Source organism: Lissotriton vulgaris, chromosome 6 (assembly GCF_964263255.1).
Source record: "Lissotriton vulgaris chromosome 6, aLisVul1.2, whole genome shotgun sequence".
Taxonomy (NCBI): Eukaryota; Metazoa; Chordata; class Amphibia; order Caudata; family Salamandridae; genus Lissotriton; species Lissotriton vulgaris.
Window position 1 is genome coordinate 1,545,604,110 of NC_141694.1, and position 21,992 is coordinate 1,545,626,101.

The 21,992-nt window shown below is 46.7% G+C and overlaps 1 protein-coding gene across 2 annotated transcripts in view; it reads right to left on the reverse strand.

Moving 5' to 3' along the window:
* The window catches only part of TASP1 (taspase 1), an 834,089-nt gene that overhangs the window by 441,953 nt on the left and 370,144 nt on the right, over positions 1 to 21,992 (reverse strand). For both annotated transcript variants that reach the window (XM_086927723.1, XM_086927724.1), the window contains exon 7: positions 17,029 to 17,108. In XM_086927723.1, coding sequence (XP_086783849.1) covers positions 17,029 to 17,108 — 80 coding nt within the window. The remainder of the gene's footprint in view (positions 1 to 17,028; positions 17,109 to 21,992) is intronic.

Below are 21,992 nucleotides of genomic sequence, written 5' to 3' on the forward strand. Positions count from 1 at the left end.
AAGACACCATAGACACATAATCTGTCATGAGGACAAAAGATTAACTGGTTCAGGCAACAGAGGCATTATTCAGAGCATGCCTAATACCATATCAAATGAATTTCCTGATCAAAACAGCAAAACAAACTGCATGTCTTGGTATAGCAAAAGTAAAGGATTTGAACACACCATGCATTCCCGCATTCTCATCTCTTCGAGAAGTGTCAGCACTTCACACACTACAGTGAGGATACACTAGATACCATGCTACATATTGGTTATTTCAATTCATCAGACCCCAATTGGACTGAATGGTTGGTTTGGCCTGTGGACACAAACGGGTGTCAATCTAGATTCCTGGGTAACACCGAAGGGTTTAGGATCAATAGGCCTGATCAGCGGTACGTACAAACAGAACACTTGGGTGGTGATGTCATATAGTGTTGGGAAGTTATGCCTAGATTGGCTACAACCCTCAGCACTTTCCCAGGTGAAACAACGCTTGTCCCTTCTTTCTGATGGCATGGATCTCAGGAATTTTTTATTAGGCCCCTGGAATGTATGTCAAAAGTGATCTTTATACGAAATATATAACAAGCTGTGGAAAAATTCTCAACAGGAAGCTGCTAAAGAAAGTGTGCAAGATTGATAGGGTTAATTTAGAAAAGGCTTTGGCTGTTGTTGACAATGGTATGACTACTTTATCATCCTGAATGTATTCACTGGGCAACATAGTGTCTTCCGCAATTGACATAATACAGCAAGCTATGTCTATATTATAACATGGACAGTCACAATTAGGTCAATACTAATACTGAGCTGGAAGTTACAAAAGTTACATTCTGGCTGCCTGCCATGGTGTTACATCAACAGTATAAAACTGTTTTCAGCATACGATCGAACGAAAAGACAGATAGTAATGGCATGCAGAGATGCGAAATAGATCATGTTGTACATTGAAAAATTTGACCAATTATATTTCGCCATGTCCGAGACACCATTCCAATTCAAATATTGTCTCCAATACCAACAGGTAGGCAGATATGAAGCGCTAGGGGAATTTTATGTGCACAAGTACTGGGAATTACCATTCAGGTTTAGATGCAGTAATGGGGACACAGAAGTTTTTCTTTGTGGCTCCGACTGTGGAGATTGGTTCCTTGGTTTGCAAGGACATTTCTCACCACGGGCATGCAAGGCTTCAGTGGCGAACTTGTCTTGTTATCTGAAGGGTTCCCCAGCTGCCCGGATTCATCCTGTGTTCAGGATGCTCTCGAATGGGAGCTATTTGATGCTGAATGATCGAGGTTGCTACGGAATGGAACCAGGCATCACTTATCTGGTGACGGTTAATTCCATAGTCACTTGCTGTACACAAGTACTGTTTCCACCTGCCCGCACAGGTAGGGCGGCAGTGCTATGGCCTTCGATAAACGTTTCCAACATAAAATCTGATTTCCTTAGACATTTTACCGTGTTCTGTATCACCCAGACGCCTGAATTCATCCGCGTATAATGTTGATGTCCGTTGATCTCGAAAATGCTTTTGACACAGTAAGGTGTGACTTCTTGTCTGAGGCCATACGGCAGATGGGTCTGGGGGAACGCTGGGTGGGAAGGTTTAAACTGATTTACACTACTCCGACTGCCCAGGTTAAAACGGGTACCACCATCTCCACTCAGTATAGGATGTACAGAGGTACAAGGGAAAGATGCCCCCTGTCCCCCCTTTTGTTTGCTCTGGCCACTTAGCCGCTGGCTGAGCTCTTTCGGCAGGTGGGTAAGGGAACTGGTATAGACATTGAGGGGCCGGAACATATTATCCCTCTCTAAACAGATGATATTCTCCTTTACCTACGGGATGGGCCCACGGGTTCTGCGGCAGCACTGGATCTTTTAGGGGATTTCAAGAGAATATCAGGTCTCTGGGTTAATAAAGCTAAACCCCATGTGTTTCCAATGTTTCCAGAAGCTCAGAGACCCCTAGATCTTCCTCCAGATCTGGTGTGATCACCATCCTTGCTTCACTACCTGGGTGTTCAGATCTTCCAGTATCTAGAGAATCTAATAGAGGGCAATTTGGGGAAGGCTCTCCGATCCCTTACGTCCTGAATCCCCTTTTGGAGCTCTCTTAAGCTGCAATTATGGCTCAGATTTCAGTGTCTAAGATGGTCATGCTCCCGAAATTGCTCTATTTCTTTGCCAACATTGCTATGGAGGTACCTGTCTCTTCGTTCAGGCAGCTGGACACCCTGCTACGCGAGTTGATATGAGGAGGGCGACACAGGGTGTTCCTGGAGGGACTTCGGTGCCCCCCCTGCCGAGGGGGGTTCTGAGAGCCCCTGCTTTCAAAATGTACTTCTTGACCTCTCAGCTTCTGTGGCTCACGCAGTGGCTTGATGGAACTCACCACAAAGAACTGGGGACAGTGGGACTATTTGCACACTAGGGTGCTCTACTGGCAAACCGCTCTGTCCAGCACTGGTGATCCCGCATCCGGGAGTGATGCTGTCAGCAGCACTAAAATGTTGGAGACGCTGGGTATTGAGAACCGTGGGGACGCCATTATACGCACTGGCGCTACCACTGGTGGAGTTCACACACAGTGACCACTTTCCCTTCTTTACGGCCAGCCAGGGCAGAAGTTGGGCTGATGACAGTGGGGGATTGTTACCAACAGGGGAGTTACCTCTGGAGAACTTGGTGACTCAATATGATTTGCCCCAGGACAATTCCTTATTTACAAGGCACTGACTTGAACATTCCAGGACATAAGGCCCGGAGGACAGGAGGAACCCATGACCCATGCAGTATTGCAATTATTGGTTTCCCTGGCAACCACCAGACATTTGGGGAGGGGGGGACCTTTGGAACAAGACGTTACAGAATGGGAATGGCGCAAGATATTGGCTTATCCCCAAAAAGTCTCTAGAAATATGAGGTTGAAATACACCCAATTTAATTATGTTCACATGAGGTATATGACCCCTCAAAAACCCAGGAGGTCTACGGGGGTGAACTGCGTCCTTGTTCGAGGTGCAGACACCTAGATGTAGATTTTGTCCATATTGTTTGGCATTGTCCCAGATTGATTGTGCATTTTTTGAGGAACGTGATTGACGCCTTGAACACCACACTGGGATGCTCCCTAAACCTGCTTCTTGAAGGCCTGTTTACTAGGGTTATTCCTGAGACCAAGCACACGAAGGGTAGGCACTAGATTTGTAGATCAGGCTTCGGTATTTGCCAAAGGACGAATAGCAATGGCCTGGAAATTAGCCGCAGGTCCAGCGATGGGAGCCTGGAGAGCAGATCTGACCCAGTGGGCAAGAGGAGAGGAGAGGGTCCTGTTTGGGAGGAACAAAGGAATCCCAATGGACTACGAGACAACCAACAACTTCTAAAACACGCATTCATCTTCCATAATGTTAATAGTGGGTAGAACAAAGAGAAGAAACAGAATTAAAGGCTCCCAGAGGGAGAGCGTGAGACATATATATATACTCTAAAAGTTGACACAAAGGGAGGTGTTTTGGATATTTCTCCTCAATGCTGTTGAGAGGGGATTAAATGACTAATGCCCATGGGAGAATGCCATTTTGTAAAATATCCTGCCGAGCCAGGTTTCCATTTCCCGTGAACTGCACTGACCTTTTTTCCGTGGGCTGGTTAGTTGAAGTGGGACTCGATTTACCACCTGTCCCTCCTCGCGACTGTGATTAAGGATTCAGTCCCCCAGACGAGCAGTAGTTATTCCTGGTCGATGTGATTCCAGGCCCCTAACTCTACCCTGCTATTCTATTTCCGTTTTGCCGCAACCTGATCCCTCCCTTTAACTTTATTCCTTTTCCTAATCTTTTATCTGTCTAATTCGGTCTCTCTTCTCAATCCTATTCATGCTTCTTATTGTACGCAGTTCCATACCGGTTTTTCTTTCCTTCCTACTGACCCTTTGGGTACTGGCCCCTCCCACCCTGCCGCTCCATTGGACGAAAACCCGCCTCGCTGGATATTTAAATCCCGCGGTCAGTCAAGCCGGCCACTTCCGGTCCTTTCTAGGAAGCCTCCGGTTTGTCCGCATTATCTTCATTGAGAATTCTGGCTCCAAACTGCTCCGACGGGTGCTCCAGGTACGTGACGGTGTATTATATGCAGGCGTTGCGCGCCTAGATATCGGTCATTGTCATTCTTCCCCCGTCTCTTTGGCGAAACCCGTTTTAGAGCCGCCGACTGGGGGTCAATGTGCATGCTGGGTCCTCGAGCCCGATAATAAATGCTGCCAATGCTATGCTCCTTGGCCAGAGCAGACTACGGTGTGTGCCATGTAATCGGCCATGAGCGGCCTTTTGGTGCTCCATCTAACGTATGTCCTTATTGAGTCTATCGTTGGAAGGCCGGTCCCCCATTACTTAATATGTAACCCTTCCCGTGGTTACTTCCCGTGGTCATTTCCCGGGTGCTACGGCGATAGCGTTCTTAAAGGGACTGGGCTCTAACCATTTGTTGAAGCTTGTTTTTTTTTTTTCTAAAAACCCTTTGTTCTGTCTTTTCTATCCTCACAGAAGCTATAATCTACTAATTGGGGTTATTCCCCGCACCGGAACTGTTCTGCTCCCGCGGCAGCCCTACTTAACCCTACCAGGTAAACTTGGGTGTTCTTTTGAAACTCACGCCTTTAGCTACTTTCTGAGATTTTTTACGGGTGGAGATGAGATGGGATTGTTAACTGTTTTTCGGTCAGATTCAGCCTCTTCACCGACCCCCACCCTGTCCTTTGGATGTAAGCCCTCGGCCCTACTTCATGATCTGTATCCATTTAAAAAAATTAAAAAAATCTTTATTTCATGTTTTTACAGACGCAGGACTCAGTGACTTTTTAATTACTATTTCTTCTCTGCCTTACTATTACCAGCAGGTGTTTTGCCATTTCCCTGACTCCATCTGTGGCCACTATCTCGGTTGATCTAGGTAAGTGTTACCGAGACGTATGACAGGTAACTGACTCTCCCTGATTTCGCCAGCACTATATTTTTTTTAAATAGAACTGTAAGGTATAAACTTGGATGTTTTTGCTATTTTGTTTTGATTCGTAGAGTCCCTGGTCCTACAATTTTGCGGGGACGGGAGCGACATATCTATGCCTTTTTCTGAATGCTCTCCGACACCCTCCGTTGCTTGTCATATATATATTCTTTGAAGCCACGACTTTTACTCTGTATAATAGTAAGTACAGACTAAGTCCACCCTAGAAGCGCCCTGGTAATCATACTACATAGGGTTGAGATAAAGGTGTTGTTTGGATTTGTGTCAACTTTTAGGGTATATATAGTTGTGCTACATCTGAACTTTGAAAAATGAGGAGTTGTGAATATTTGATGAATGTGTGAGTATGATTAAAAGTATGATACTTGAGAGTTTGTCGAACCAGTATGCTAGTTGTCCAGTTTGAATGAATGAATGTTGGGTTGTGTGGGGTATTTATGCATTGTTTAAATATGTTCTTATGAAACGATATATCCAAAATGGAGAAAATAAATGATAAATAAAAAATCTTTTGTACTTTTCTAAACATGTTGTGATTTTGTTGTGTGGTCAGTTGTCTCAGTGAGCTCATCTCTGCAGATTATAAATATTGGACTCGAGTTGAGCCATCCTATTTATCCCAGGGGGCAGACATTTTGTGTTTCCTGGTACCTGTTAGTTCCCCTGCTTGTCTGCCCTTTATTTGTTTACTCAGGGCGCCCCTCTTTTTCATTAGTCCTGTTGGGGAGGACACTAAGGGGCTGCGAAGGTGCCCAATAGAGGGCTGTGGACAGAGGTTTTGGAGACCTGGGAGCATCCGGAGTGGTAGGCGGTGTCCATCGGCTCTGCATGGCCTCATCAGCATAGTCCGCAGTGCCTGTATAGACACCACCCCAGAGCACTGACGTCAGTTTCTTTTTCTGACTTTTCATGCGGAGCGCAGAGCCGCGAAGAACACTGACCACTGGCGTGGAATACTAGGGCCCTGAAAAGGGAAAGCCCTGCCCCTTGAAATGTGTTGGCAATTCAGGGAGGATGGGTGGGTTGGTAAGGAATCTGCGGATAGACAGAGTCTCTATCAGATAAGGTGTCACCAAAGGTAAGTAACTTGTTCATCTAAAGATGCTTCTAGACTCTGATTCCTCAACTTAGAATAGATACCCAAGCAATTTCTCCCCAGGGGAGGGTCTGCAAAACTCATTCACAGGAAGTCGTGCAGGACCGAACTAGCAAAGTGCCCATACAAGCAGTAAGGCTTCGTGAATGTGTGTGTTGATGCCTCGCAGCTATCCAGTACCGGAACCCTGCATCCTAACGCAGTGTTTGCAGCCTTAGCTCTGGTGGAATGAGCACTCAAACCCTTAGGGTATTGCATCTTAGCCGATGCGTAGAAGGTCTTAATGCAGAGCACGATCCATCTAGAGATGGTCCACTTCTGCATGGCCTCTCTGTTCTTTGCTGCAACTTACCCCACGAAGAGATGGTTATTCACTTGGAACTCTATCATGCGGTCAAGGTAGAACAACAATGCTCTTTTTGGGTCCAGTCGGTCAAGTTGCTCTTCATCCTTAAAGGGATGTGGCAGAAAGTAAAAGGTAAGGAGGATGTTGTACTGCCCTACATGGAAAGGAGTGACAACTTTCGGCAGAAAGGAAGCCCTATTGCAAAGAACCAGCTTGTTTGGGTAGATTTTCAGGTAAAGAGGCTTGGATCCCAAAGCCTGAAGCTGACTGACCTTCCGGGTAGATGTTATTGCCACAAGGAAGGCTGTCTTGATGGTAAGGAGCCTGAGAGGACAATTGTGCAATGGCTCAAATGGATTACACATCAGAAAAAGTCAAGACCAGATTAAGTTACCACTGAGGCATAATGAAGGGTGAAAGTGGAAATGTGTTGCAAACCTTTCAAGAACCTAGGTTCAATAGAGGATTTGAAGAGGGATGGCTGATCAGGCAACCGCAGAAAGGCTGAGATGGTGAAGGAAAGCCGTTTAGCCCTGAGCAGAACCCTCCAGTGCAAGAGGAAGGATAAAGAGAAGGACCTGAGAGAGGATAGCAGAAAGAGGGTCAACCTGTTTCTCTGCACAACATGCCACAAACTTGCCCCAACAGCAGGCACATACAGTTTTGGTGAAGGACCGCCTGGCCGCCAAGATAACAGTACAGACTTCAGGCAGAAGGTCAAAAGTGGTCAACTCTCGCCGCTCAATCTCCACACATGAAGCAGGAGCATTGACAGTTTCATTGCTGCAACGAAGATCCTCCCAAAGCAAACACAAGGAGATGATGAACGAAGCGCTGAAACTTTTCAGACACTCACCCCCAGTCACAGATCTGGGCTGAATCCATCATCATTCTTTAGCTCACTTTGCCACCCAAGGGATATGCAAATCAGTACTGACCCAGGACTGGACTGTTCCCAGGAGGAACAGGTCACAGAGATAGGGGTGGACTGGGAGCCATGATCTCCGCAGATGAGCTACAACCACCGCCATCGCCTTGGTGAACACCCAAGGGGAGCTGGTAAGGCCAAACGAAAGTGCTCATGGTCCACCGTGAACAGCAGGTAACGACTGTGGACAGGCAGCATGGGAATGGGAAATTATGCTTCCTGCAAGTCCAACACTACCATCGAGTCTCCCGGGTACAGAGCAGACAACACTTGAGCGAGGGTGTGCATTTTGAACTTCTCCTTGTGGAAAAAACTGATAGGGTCTAGGATAGGATGAAGGCCTCCATCCATCTTGGGCACCAGAAAGTAGTGGGAATAACAAACACAACCTACTTCTGGTGCCAACACCGTCTATTTGGCTAACTTGGCCAAAAGAGCCATCACTTCCTAGCCGAGAAAGGAGGGATGGTCCTCTTCCAGCCTGTGGCCAGTGGATGGAATGGGCAGAGGGGTAGTCCCCACTGTCTGATGTTATAGACTTCCAGCGGCACAGGGGATCGCAGATCCTGCCTCCCACTGGGTACCTGTGATGGTAGGTGGGAAAACTAAAGAAGTTTGGAGGCTGTGGCTGCCGGGGAGTGCTGGACTGGCCTGACCTCTGGCTGCATGACTCATGGTGTCTGCGGGTACCGTGTCCTCGGCCACGCACAGGCTGGGAAGATTGCACGTCATGGTGGCTGGGCTGGTAAAAACACAGTAGGCAGCCCATTCTAAGGGGACAAAAGGACCAAAAGGTAGACTGGGGAGGTTGGTAAGGGAATCAAAGAAAGGCCCAAGGGCCTGGCCGTATCTCTGTTATGCTTGAAGCGCTCCAGCATTGAGTCCGCCTTGTCTCCGAAAAGACGGGAGTTATCAAAGGGCATGTCCATAAGCGACGCTTGTACATCCCCGGAAAAGACAGTTCTCAGCCAAGTGTGGCGCCATAAAGGCCACCACCATAGAAACTGCTCTGCCCAACGAGTCAGTTGTGTCCAGCCCACATCGAATCGTGAACTTAGCTGCATCTCTCCCATCAGTTATAGCTTGAAAGAGTATGGCCTCATAGCTTGAGAGAGTATGGCCCGGGCCTCCTCTAGATCCATAGGCAGCACCTGTGCAACCGAATCTCACAAGGAACGGGAGTAATGGTCCAAAAGGCATGCGGTGTTCACAGACCGCAGTGCCAGGCTGGTGGAATATATATATTTTTATAAGGTGCCCAGCCTCTTGTATTCCCTATCTGGTGGGGCGGAAGAGAATGCACCAGGATTTACATGGGAAGTGGAAACTTGGACCACAAAGCTCTCCAGGGTAGGGTGTTGCATGAAAAAACTGGGGTCCCAGGGGGGTCGAGGGCAATTGTCCTATTGACAGAGCCCCTGTGCAGGGTTTGGAATAAGTCCCCAGCATGACATCCATGAGGGATTAATTGAATGGGAGAAGCGGTTCTGAGGGGTCACACCCGGGTGAAGCATCTCTGTCAAGACCTTAATCTTGACTGCCACTAAGGGTAGGCTAAGGTCAGAACCTCGGCCGCCCACCTCACAGCCATAGCAAAAGAAGCCCCCTCCTCCATAGCTATGGTAGAGGGATAGAGCATTCCAGAATCTGGAGAGGTGTTCAGTGGCTGGCATCTTCCAATTCCTTACACAGTCCATGTTGGGGTATAGGTGCTGCTATTGTTCATGGTCCAGCGACCCCTTCCAAATCTGCCTGAGTCCCAGCCCATAAGAATAGGGCTCAGACTCTGGCCTGGAAGACATGGTGCCAGAGTCGGTATCGGATGACACCCCTCCAGCTCTGTGTTGGAGTCAGAGATGAGAATGGGGACAGTGGTCCGGCGCTGGGGAAGGTTGAGGTGATACAAGTGAGGCTGGTCCAGATCCATCAATGGATCCAAAGGGCCCGACTGGAGCTGGGGGCAGAGTTGCAGGCAGAGAACAAGTATGGGCCCCTCCTGATCCCACGGGGCCCGAAGAGTTGGGCAGTGGTCGCTTTGGCTGCTGGAAATTTGAGGAGACGCAGAGGCGGCACAGGCCAAGCACAATCACGGAGCCAGGCCTCAACTGATGATGCTCCCTCGTCTCGACGGATGACTTCAATAGACGGGGCAAAGTTCTCTTCGACTTCTTACACTTGTAGGACTTACCCAGCGATTTGGAGTGCGACGAGGATTTTGGGCTCAACGACCGTCCACTGACCGGGATCGAGAATGTTGTGGCGTCGCACATTGGGTGTCAAGGAGCTTGATGGATCGCTCCCTCAAAGCTTTGGGGAGTATGGCACAGTAGCCAATGCTCGTCGGCGCATCGTGGTTATGCTCAAGGCACAAGATTCAAACAAGATAAAGATCAGTCACCGACATCTGCCGATGACAAGAACCACAGGGCTTGAAAATAGCCTTCATAGCGGACATACTGCCACACAATGAGAAAAATCTCAAAAGGACTTTGACAAAAAGTAGAAAAAGGTCAGTCAATAATAGACTGGGGGTAGCGCTCTCCGGATCTGCGCTCACTGGTGTAGAAAGAAAAGAACTGACATCAGCACACCTATATAGGCACCACGTACATCATTCCCGGTGCAGACAATGCGAAGCAGAGCCAAATAACGCTCCCTACGCAGGGGTACTGTTCACAAAAAGTTGCTGGATCTAGTCTGACACCTGGAGATAATTTTAAGGTAAAGAATCTGCGGCTAAGGGTCTCTATTAGATACATATTATGCTTAATAAGGAATATGCTACTTACCAGTATGCATCTGTTCTTGGCATAGAGGGCTGCAGAGTGGTACATTATGAATAGATCGCCATCTGGTGTTGGGCTCGGATGATTGCACTTTGTTTTTCTCTTGGAGAGTCTTTTGTATCTTGGTGACTCCTCCCTTGGTTGGTAGTGCGCATGGGCATCGGCTCCATCCTTAGATTGTTTTGCCATAGTAGGGTTAGATGGAGTAGTATAGTAGAATACAGATAAGAGTGCCCATGTAAGTGTATCTAAATAAGATAATGTTGGAACAGACACAGGTTTCCGGGGAGGCTGGGAGGGCATGTACCACTCTGCAGCCCTCTATGCCAAGAACAGATGCATACTGGTAAGTAGCATATTCCGTTCAAGGCATATGGGCTGCAGATGGTACATTATGAATAGACTATACAGCAGTTCTCTCCCTAGCGGTGGTCGCCCGTGTCTGTTGCAACTGTCTGAAACAATGTTTTTAATACTGCTTGTCCCACTCTAGCCTGTTGTGTTGTGTGCACATCTACACAATAGTGTTTTGTGAAGGTGTGCGGTGTAACCCAGGTAGCTGCTTTGCATATGTCATCTAGTGGAATGTTTCCCAGAAATGCCATAGATGCTCCTAGTTTACGTGTAGAGTGAGCTCTAGGAGGAACAGTTAATGTTCTCTTTGCCTTTAGGTAGCATATTTGAATGCATTTTACAATCCATCTGGCAATGCCCGCTTTGGAGATGGGATTGCCTTTATGTGTAGGAGAAAACGCAACAAATAGCTGTTTTGTCTTTCTGAAAGTTTGTGTTCTTTCTATATAGTACAATATGGCCCTTCTAACATCCAATGTATGCAGGGCTCTTTCTGCTACTGTTTGTGGTTTTGGAAAGAAAACCGGTAATTCCACTGACTGATTGATGTGGAATGCTGAAATAACCTTCGGTAAGAATTTTGGGTTTGTTCTAAGAACCACTTTATTTTGGTGTAGCTGCATAAATGGTTCTTGAATCGTAAAAGCCTGCAGTTCACTTACTCTTCTAAGTGACGTGATAGCTATGAGGAAGGCCACCTTCCATGTGAGGAATTGTATTTCACACCTATGCATAGGTTCAAAGGGTGGCCCCATTAGCCTGGTAAGCACTATGTTGAGATTCCAGACTGGGGAAGGTGGTCTTCTTGGTGGAATGACTCTTTTGAGTCCTTCCATGAAAGCTTTAATTGCTGGTACTTTAAACAGTGACAGATGTTGCCTGTTTTGTAGGTACGCCGCTATGGCTGCGAGATGAACTCTGATAGCGGTATATGCTAGGTTACATTGCTGTAAGTGTAGTAAATAGCAAATGATTTGTTTAGTGGATGCGTCCAGAGGGTTGATGTGCTTACTGTTACAGTGTATAGCAAACCTCTTCCATTTTGCTGCATAGCATGCTCTGGTGGTAGGACGTCTTGCTTGTTTAATGATTTCCATACATTCTGGTGGTAAATCTAAATACCCAAACTCTATGACCTCAGGAGCCAGATCGCTAGGTTCAGTTGTTTGGGATCTGGGTGCATTATTTCTCCATGGTTCTGTGTAAGATGCATGGGTAATAATCTTAGCTTTTGATGTGGTACTTGTGAGAGTTGTAGCAGCGTGGTGAACCACGGCTGTCTTGCCCACGTGGGTGCCACTAGTATCATTGTCATTGAGTGTTGCTGCAGTTTCCGAACCAGTAATGGAATTAGTGGTAGAGGAGGGAACGCGTAAGCAAATTTGTTGGACCAATTTATCCACAGTGCATTGCCCTGGGACCGTTGGTGTGGGTACCTGGATGCGAAGTTTTTGCATTTTGCGTTCTGATGATTGGCAAACAGATCTATCTCTGGTTGCCCCCATTTTTGGAAGAATGGCTGCAGTATTTGGTCGTGCAGCTCCCATTCGTGTACTTGTTCTGACTGTCTGCTTAGGATGTCTGCTATCTGATTTTGAACTCCTGGTAGGTGTTCCGCTAACAGGTAGATCTTTTGAGGAATGGCCCATCTCCATATGTCCTGTGCTAGTCTGGACAGTTGGAGAGAGTGTGTCCCCCCCTGTTTTTGAATATAATACATTGCAGTCATGTTGTCTGTTCTGATCAGGACTGCTTTGCCTGTTATTTGCATTTGGAAAGCTTTTAGTGCTAGAAATATTGCTAATAGTTCTAGGTAGTTGATGTGCAGTTTCTTTTGCTGCACACTCCACTTCCCCTGCACTGTGTATCTGTCCATATGCGCTCCCCATCCGGAGAGCGATGCGTCCGCTGTTATTATCACTTGTGGAATTGGCTCTAGGAACGACCGTCCCTTGGAAATGTTTTCTGTGTTCCACCACTTCAGAGAGCGATACGTCCGGTCGTTTACCAACACCAGATCTGTAATCTGACCTTGAGCCTGATTCCACTGTGTCGCTAGACACTCTTGTAGTGGGCGCATTTGTAGTCTGGCATGTGTTATTAGCAGTATGCAGGAGGACATCATGCCTAATAGTTGCATAAACACTCGTGCTGGTAGTGAGTGTTGTGGTTGAAATCTTTGTATTAACCCGACCATTGTCTGTACTCTGATTGGGTTGGGGTATGCTATTGCCTTTTCTGTGTCTACTGTAGCCCCCAGGTATTGCTGAATCTGGTTTGGTTGCAGGTGTGATTTTTTGTAGTTCACCGTGAACCCTAGGTGGTGCAGCAATTGAATTGTCTTCTGTGTGTTGTGAAGACATTCTTCTTTTGACTTGGCCTTTATTAGCCAATCGTCCAAGTATGGGAAGACATGTATTTGTTGTCTTCTTAGGTGTGCTGCCACCACAGCTAGACATTTTGTGAAAACTCTTGGTGCTGTTGTGACACCGAACGGAAGGACTTTGAACTGATAGTGTTGTCCTTCTAACACAAACCTTAGGTATTTCCTGTGGGCTTTGTGAATTGGGATATGAAAGTAAGCGTCTTTTAGATCCAGTGTAGAAAGAAAGTCCCCTTTCTTCAGTAAAGGGAGTACTTGTTGGAGCGTGACCATGTGGAAATGCTCCGAATTTATGTAAGCATTGAGAGGTCTGAGGTCTAATATTGGTCTTAGGGACCCGTCCTTTTTGGGGATCAGGAAGTATAGAGAGTATACTCCTGTTCCTTGTTGATCTTTTGGGACCTTCTCTATTGCATGCTTTTGTAGAAGTGCTAGAACTTCTTCTCTTAACAATGTCAGATGATCTTGACTCATTGGACGCTGTTTGGGGGGGATGTTTGGTGGGGTAGCTGTGAGTTCTAGGCAATAACCATGTTGGATAATTTGTCTCACCCACTTGTCTGATGTGATGTTTTCCCAGACAGGTAGGAACTGTGATAGACGTCCCCCGACCGGTGTTATGTGGTCTGGAGGGAGTTCTATGAAGTCACTGTTTTGGTGTTGAGGCGTTGCGGTTGTTATTATTTCCGCAGCCTCTACCCTTATTGTTGTTACCTCTGTAACTGCCTCTTGAATTACCTCTGGGTGATGTTGGTGTGAAAGATGTGGATTGCTGATTCGTTCCTGTGTTCTTTGAGCCCCCTCTATAGGTGGATCTACGAAAGGAACCTCTGTGTGTTGGCTGTTGCAATGCTCCCATTGACTTAGCCGTTTCCGTATCTTTCTTCATTTTTTCTAATGTCTCGTCTGTGCTTGACCCAAACAATGTCTTCTGATCAAATGGTTTGTTCAGTAGGGCTGTTTGTACTTCTTGTTTGAATCCTGAGATTCTAAGCCATGCATGCCTTCTTAGCATGACACTGGTGTTAATAGATCTTGCTGCAGTGTCTGCTGCGTCTAATGCACACTTAATGGAAGTATTGGTTATTATTTTACCTTCCTGTATTAATTGATCTGCCTTTTTCTGATGTTCTTTTGGGAGATGTGTGAGAAGTTTTTCTAACTCATCATAATGTGCCCTGTCGTAACGTGCGAGTAGTGCTTGTGTATTGGCTATACGCCAGCTATTCGCTGCCTGTGATGCTACTCTTTTGCCTGATGCATCTATTAACTTTGACTCTTTATCTGGTGGAGGAGCCTCTCCTGTAGATAATGAGTTTGCTCTTTTACGAGCGTTTGAGACCACCAGCGAGTCTAGAGGTACATGCCCTTTAATAAATATTGGGTCCTTTGGAGCCGCTTTGTATTTTTTATCAATTCTCGGGTTTAACACCCTGGCTCTCACTGGGTTTTCGAATATTTCCTCTGTGTGACTAAGAAGACCCTTCAACATAGGAAGAGTACCTGATGTTCTCTGTGCATTAGGTAGAGTCTCTAACAAGAAATCCTCTATTTGAGGTTCTGTATGCATATCTAGTTTGTGATATTTTGCTGCCCTATTAATGAGCTGCACAAAACCTGTGTTATCATCAGGTGGTGAAGGCTTTGAGGGATATAGTTCTGGGTCGTTGTCCTCATCTGACCCTACATCATAATTTTCCCATGGGTCCTCCTCATCTGGGATAGTTTCGTCATCCCCTTGAGGTTCTCCCTCCCCTAGATCACTGTCTACATCTGACTGAGGTGTAGCTGGTCTTGGTGTGGAAGGTGTAGGAATATTTGGCCTATTGTGAGGAATAGGAGAAGAGGGTGTGACTCTAGGTCGAGGAGAAGCAGGAGGAGTTATATTTGTCCCCATTGTTCTCTTTTTTGAAGGAAGAGGTTTATCTTCTGACTGTTAACTCTTTCTCTTCTTCGTGACCACTTTCCCAGTTTGTGGATCAATAAACAAGATCTTTTGTTTGGGATCTGTCTGTTGCTCCTGAATCGGTACCGAAGATCCTGGTTCCGAGAGGTGCTTTTGTTTTCGATCGTCAGATCTTGTTGTTTTCGACACCGAATGTCTGCTCGATTCCGACTTTCTGGGTATCGAGTGTATCTTGGGCGATAAATCATATTTATGTTTCGACATGGAATGTTTCGATACCGAGCTTTCCCTTGTATGTAGCCTCGGTGCCGAAGTCGATGTCGCCCTTTTCTCGGATCCGACATGGTGGGAGTCCGAGTGTTTCGGTTTCAGTTTCGGTTTTGTTGCCGGGCCCGAGGGCGGGGCGTCGGAAACTTTTTTCTGCGGTTTGACCGGGCCCGAGGGCGGGGTCGTTACCGCACGAGGTCGGTTTTTCGGTAAGGGGACGTCGTCACTCACGGTTTGTTGCTCGATGAGTTCTTCAACCTCCGACTGGTCCCCTTTGACCCCGAGTGGTCCTCTTCTTCCTCGATTTGCTCGTCTCCGAACAGCTCCGGGATCGCTTCCGCCTGCATTCTGGAAACCTCGTGTCTTCGAGCTCTACGATTTCTAATCGTTAGCTTGGAGGAGAATGCTGCACAGGCTTCGCAGTCCCTGGATTCGTGTTCAGGCGATAGACAGAGGTTGCACACCTCGTGTAGGTCCTTGTGTGGGAACTTAGCACCACACGTTGGACATTTTTTGAATGGAGTCCTTTCCATGGACTCCGGGCTTGACTGCGTCGAGAAAGGCCTCCTGTTCTTCGACGTAGATCCAAGTTTTTCTCTTCGATTTTGAATTTGCAACGCGTCGGAATGGAAATGAACGCGTTCGATAACAATACCGTCGAATTGGAAAGGGAATACGCGCCGATAAATCACTTTCTTCTGAAGTTGATCTGGAGCGTCTCGATCCTCATCCGAACCCGATGGCAGAAAAAAACAATCTAAGGATGGAGCCGATGCCCATGCGCACTACCAACCAAGGGAGGAGTCACCAAGATACAAAAGACTCTCCAAGAGAAAAACAAAGTGCAATCATCCGAGCCCAACACCAGATGGCGATCTATTCATAATGTACCATCTGCAGCCCATATGCCTCGAACATCTTGCTTCTATGAATCGGACTGGAGGAAAGTTAAACTATTAAATAAAGAAACTGTTGTGTCTAACGGTATTTGATAATGATGATCAGTTGTATTCCAAAATACACCTATTAATCATATGTTTGCTACATTTAGAAAACACTATGGGCCAGATGCATCAAGCATCCATTTTGCGATTCCTTATTAGCGAAAAATAAGGAATCGCTAATAAGGAATAGCAAAATGGAATGCATCAAGCAATCACTATAAAAATAGCGATTCCTTAGAATTCCTTAATTGCGACTCGCAAATTGCGAGTCGCAATTAATGAATACCTCCCCATTAATTCCTATGGGCCTAGAGGCCCATAGGAATGAATGGGAAGACAATCTCAATTTGCGAATCGCAATTAGCGATTCGCAAATTGAGATTGCGAGTTCAAGGGTGCAGGGGTGTCCAAAGGACACCCTGTTACACCCCTGAATGTGAACTGTGCACATATGTTGCGCACACACATGCCCTTAGGGCATGTGTGTGCGCAACATGAAACTTTGAAAAATGCACAAAAGTGCATTTTTCAAAGTGTTTGCAAATTACCATGAAGTTGTACTTCGTGGTAATTTGCGTGCCCTATTAGCGAATTCGCTATTTTTGATACTTTCATGCATTGCATTTAAGGAATCTCAATTTGAGATTCTTTAAATGCAAACAATCGCAATTTTGCGAATTCTCAATTTGCGATTTTTGCATTTGGGATGATGCATCCCAAATGCAAAAATTGCACTCGCAAAGGGCCAGATTCTGAGAATCTGGCCCTTTTGCGAGCGCATTTCACTTGATGCATCTGGCCCTATATACTTAAAATATTTGCTAAAGGTGGAGTACAGATACAGTTTGGGCACGTAGCTTCTCCTACCTTTGATTTCAGAGATCCCAACATTAAAAAACAGTTATCTCTAGAAATGTTGCATGCATGAAGATAGTTCTGTATAGAAAAACGAAATATTACAAAATGTATTAGAGTTTGTTTTGACAAATTACTCACTGGTAGCCATGATGTCTGGAGAACAAGGTGGTACTCCATGATCCACTGCCCATCTGTATGCTCCGTCTCCAACTAAAAAGCTTCAGAGAAATACCACAATTAGACAATACATCTTCTTCAATTTTTCTTGTTTTCACTTGTTAACCAAATTTCATCGTAATAACAACAAAAGAGCAATGTAATTGAGTGCCCGAAGGTACTCAATCAAAATAGCTAAACAAGGAACTAAACCCAGTGGATTGAACAACACACAGTTAGTTGGTAAAAAGAACCCTCACTCACCACCTGGTAGTGACATGCTTCATCATTGGGTTCTTACTGGAAGGACCGAATGTCCTCCCAATGTGCTACTACGCCTGCTTACAGCGGAGCGGGTTTACTGTGTGTTGAGTAGTGCTAACCAAACAAGTGTGAGAATGTGCAAAAATTAAAAAAATGTCGAGTTGTGACTATCAACAACTTTATTAAGAGTCCAACTCGCATTGATTAAAATAGGTGAACAAAGGACTTTTACAATGGTTCTATTATTGAAAACCAACATGTTTCTGCGATGAGCCAAAAAATCGCTCATGTTGACCATTTTATCATGGACTATTGGTTTTCAATAATAGAACCATTGTAAAAGTCCATTAAGCGGGTTAGCAAAAGAAGCTGGGCACCATTTGGTGATGTAGTATCTTGCGAGTTAGAAATGATGGAACCCTTTTGGCTCCAGATGGACTCCACAGAACTGTGAAGTAACTGTTAGAGCGGAATGCACTGAAGGCTGGTTTAGAATGTTGAGTGCAAAGTTACACACAGACGAATAAAGACGAGTAAAACTAAGCTTTGTGTTTGGCGTAGTCATTGGCGGATACCCATGCTGGGGAAGACACTACAACTTATGACGAGTTAGGGGATAAGTAACCTGAAGCTCAACAGTACTTTCCCAGAGAGTTTACTGTGGTTGAAGCAAACTGCTCGTGTGTACCACGTGTGTTGAGCTCGAAGTACAGATTCAACGCTTAACACATGCGGAGTCAAGGCAAAACTCCAGTCGCTGTAAAGAATTTGAAAACAACGAAAGCAATGCAAAGAAATCTTCATATCGGTGACCGAGGACCTGCTGGTCAGACGTACATAAAGTTACCGCACAGCAATGCAATATACAGTCATCCGGAATCCAGAGCGTTAACGCTGAAGGTAGATACAATTAGGTTTTCAAGGAGCAGCTATTTATTTTATTTTATTTATTTATGGAATTTTTATTGCGCAAACAAATACCCGAAGGTGTCTCGGCGCATGTGTGGGCTAGCGGGAACCGGAACAACAGAATTCACTGGTTAAACAGCCATGTCTTTAAGAGCCTGCGAAAGCTCATCAAGTTGGGGGCGTTTTTGATAGTAAGTGGCAGAAGATTCCAGAGCTTTGGCGTAGCAACCAGAAAACGTCTGTCTCCCCAAGTTGCTGTTCTTGTGCGGGGTACTGGTAGGAGGCAGGTGTTGGCAGATCTCAGCAGCCTTTTAGGGGTGTACATCTGAAATGCCTCGGTCAGAAACTTGGGTCCGACGCCATGCACTGCCTTATAGGCAATGCAGAGGGCCTTGAATTTAATACGGCTTTCTACTCTGAGCCAATGAAGCTGGCGAATGGCGAGAGTAGTAGGCTGGCGGCGGGGAATGTCTAAAAGAATTCTAGCAGCCGCGTTCTGTATAGACTGTAGCTTAGACAGAACGAGTTTCTGAGAGTTGAGAAATAGGGCATTTCCGTAATCAATTTTGGAAAACACCAGGGTGGTAACTAGGGTCTTCCCAGCTGAGATAGGGAGGTAAGGCAGCAATTTCTTAATTTTCTTTAGAGTAAAGAAGGCAGATGACACAACCTTGTTGACGTGAAGGTTGAATGTCAGCTTGCTGTCAAAAATAACTCCCAGGTTTCTCGCCTTTTCCACTGGGACCGGTGAAGAGCCCAGCTGGTTGGGCCACCAAATGGAGGACCATTCAGGGGAGAGATTGCCAAAGGTCATAACCTCGGTTTTGTCCGAGTTAAGCCTCAGGCAGTTGGAGGACATCCAAGTACTGACATCGAGCATGGCCTCCTGGAAATTGGCTACCACCACTGGGCCGTCCTTATGGATCGCCAGCACCAGTTGGGTGTCGTCTGCATAGGATGTCAATCGCACCCCATGGGCCTTTATTACCCTCGCTAAGTCCGCTACGTAGATGTTAAATAACGTGGGACTTAGCGAGGAGCCCTGTGGAACTCCACAAGGTAGTGCAGAGACGGGAGAGTAGAAATTACCCAACTTGACTGTCTGGGTGCGGTCGGCCAGAAAAGATGAAATGAGATCTCTGGCCGTGCCGTTTATCCCCAGAGCTGTGACACGGTCGACCAGAATAGCATGGTCGACCGTGTCAAATGCTGCGGACAGGTCCAGAAGAATCAGAATGGCCACACCTCCCTGGTCCATAATGGCCCTGATCTCATCTGAGGCTTTTATTAGAGCGGTCTCGGTACCATGCCCTTTCCTGAAGCCAAACTGCGTTTCGTCTAAAAGTTGGTGAGTATCGACGAACTCTGAGAGTTGTTTATTCTTCAGTGCTTCGCATATTTTGGCAGGAAAGGGGAGACACGCAATGGGTCTGTAACTGGCCAGCGCAGTGGGATCCAGGGAGGGCTTTTTCAAAAGAGGCTTAATCACTGCCTTCTTCCACGGGGCCGGATAGTGGCCAGTTTGAAATGCGGTGTTACAGATTTCCATAAGTGGGCGAGAAATCACCTCACTTAAATTGGCCATCACTGAGGGGGGGCAGGGGTCCAAGGGGGAGCCAGACTTGGTGATGGAAATGAGTCTGCTAATTTGGTCTTGTGTGGTGGAGACGAACGAAGAGAAGGGATCATGGTCCATGACAGGTACCTCCTTACTGCCAACAGTAAATCTTGTCCCTACATCCCCAGCAAAAGATGCGTAGATATCTGCCACTTTAGTGATGAAAAAGGTGGACAGCGCGTTACAGAAAGGCTGGGAAGGTTCAGCTCCAAGACCCGAGGAAGGAGTGGACAAGGAGGTGACCACTGAGAACAGTTCTCTAGCAGAGTTCCTGGCATTATCTACTTGGGTCGAGAAAAAGGTCCTTTTTCGAGCAGTGATAGCCTTTTTATAAATTGTCAAGGCATCTTTGTAGGATTGCTTAGCTATGGGGCAATAGGATTTCCTCCAGCGCCTTTCTAGGTTCCTACAATGTTGTTGGTGAAGCCTAAGTTCTTCTGTGTACCACACCGCCGACGGGGATCTTCTGTTAGGTCGAATAGACTTCTCCGGGGCTACCTGATCGGCAGCGTTCTTAATCCAATCTTGGAAATCGGAGGCTGAGGGGACAGGGTTGGGTCCTCTTATAGGGGAGGATAGTGTCAGGATATCGACCATCTGAGGGATATCAGCATTCTTCCAAGCACGGATTCCTACCCTACTGGGTGGCCTGGGAGGGGGAAGATTAACCGGTCGAGTATATATACCGAAGATAATGGCCCTGTGATCAGTCCATGTAAGGGGCAGGATATCTAGAACAGAGATAAGAGGGTTGTTAGTGAACAAACCATCTAATGTGTGTCCCGCCTGGTGAGTAATTCCTTTTACCAATTGTTGAAGTCCTAGGGTTAGGAAATCAGCAGTGAGTTGAATGGTGTCGTGGTTTCCCTGTTCCTCCAAAGGGAAGTTAAAATCTCCCAATATCGTGTAATCAGTCGAGCCTATAATATGGTCATTAAGCTCAGAGAGGGAACCAAGAAAGGAGTTCCGAGATCCAGGAGGTCGGTATAACAAAATACCTTTGAAGGTTTGTTTACAATTAATGTTAATAGCAAAGGTTGCTGCTTCACAGTTAGAGGATTGAATGGGGTCAAACGTAGTGCGGTACTGATTCTTATAAATGATAGCGAGTCCTCCAACTCTTCCTATTTGTCTGTCATGTCTCGCAACACTGTAACCATCAGGGGTTGCCTGGCAAAAGTCCGGTCCTGAGCCCGCATCTCCCCAGGTTTCAGTGGCAAAAAGGAAGTCAAGATCGTGAGCAATGATAAACTCACTAATAAATAAGCTATGGCATGGAAGGGAGCGCGTATTAATGAGCGCTGCTCGGCAGCCATGAAAGGAAGTGATATTCATATCCTGAGAGCATATGTTAGTGGGGGCGTCAGTAACTGACGAGTCTGACAGACAGGGAGGCGGAAGTTGGTATTGGCACTAAGGACAAGGGGCGGGGGTAATACCCACAGCAGTAGAAAGGGGCAAAGTGATACAATGTTGACAGGCGTAGCCAGGGTTAAGCTGTCTGAGTTGTTGGGAAGAATAACACACTGAGGGGCCAGGGTTCGTGGCCCTGGGCCGTGTCCGGTCGCAGACGGGCTTGGCTTAGGCGCGGCTTCGGCGCGCAATCGTGGCGCCCGCTGCGCTCGTCCGCTGCGCTTCCGGTAGGGGCTCATGCTTTGTAGCAGAGGAGGGGAGGGGTTCGAAGGGGAGCGTGGCTACGCTAGTGGGCGTGTCCTGGCGACAGGCCAATCACGTCGCGGCAGCTAGGAGAACCTTGCCCACGTCAGCAAGCAGTCTGCTGAGTGGCGAGGGATGAACAGAAACGGCGATTTTAAAAGCAATAGTACAGTGTAAAGTGCAAATTAAAGTGAGCTGTTTGTCCCTGCTCCCGGCTGTGCCTCAAGAGCTAAAGCTAGCAAAACGCTGCGCTTGTGGTCAGCGCGCGTTTTGTGTTGAAGGGGGCGTGGCTACACTAGTGGGCGTGTCCTGGCGACAGGCCAATCACGTCGCGGCAGCTAGGAGAACCTTGCCCACGTCGGCAAGCAGTCTGCGAGGGATGAACAGAAACAGCGATTTTAAAAGCAATAGTACAGTGTAAAGTGCAAATTAAAGTGAGCTGTTTGTCCCTGCTCCCGGCTGTGCCTCAAGAGCTAAAGCTAGCAAAACGCTGCGCTTG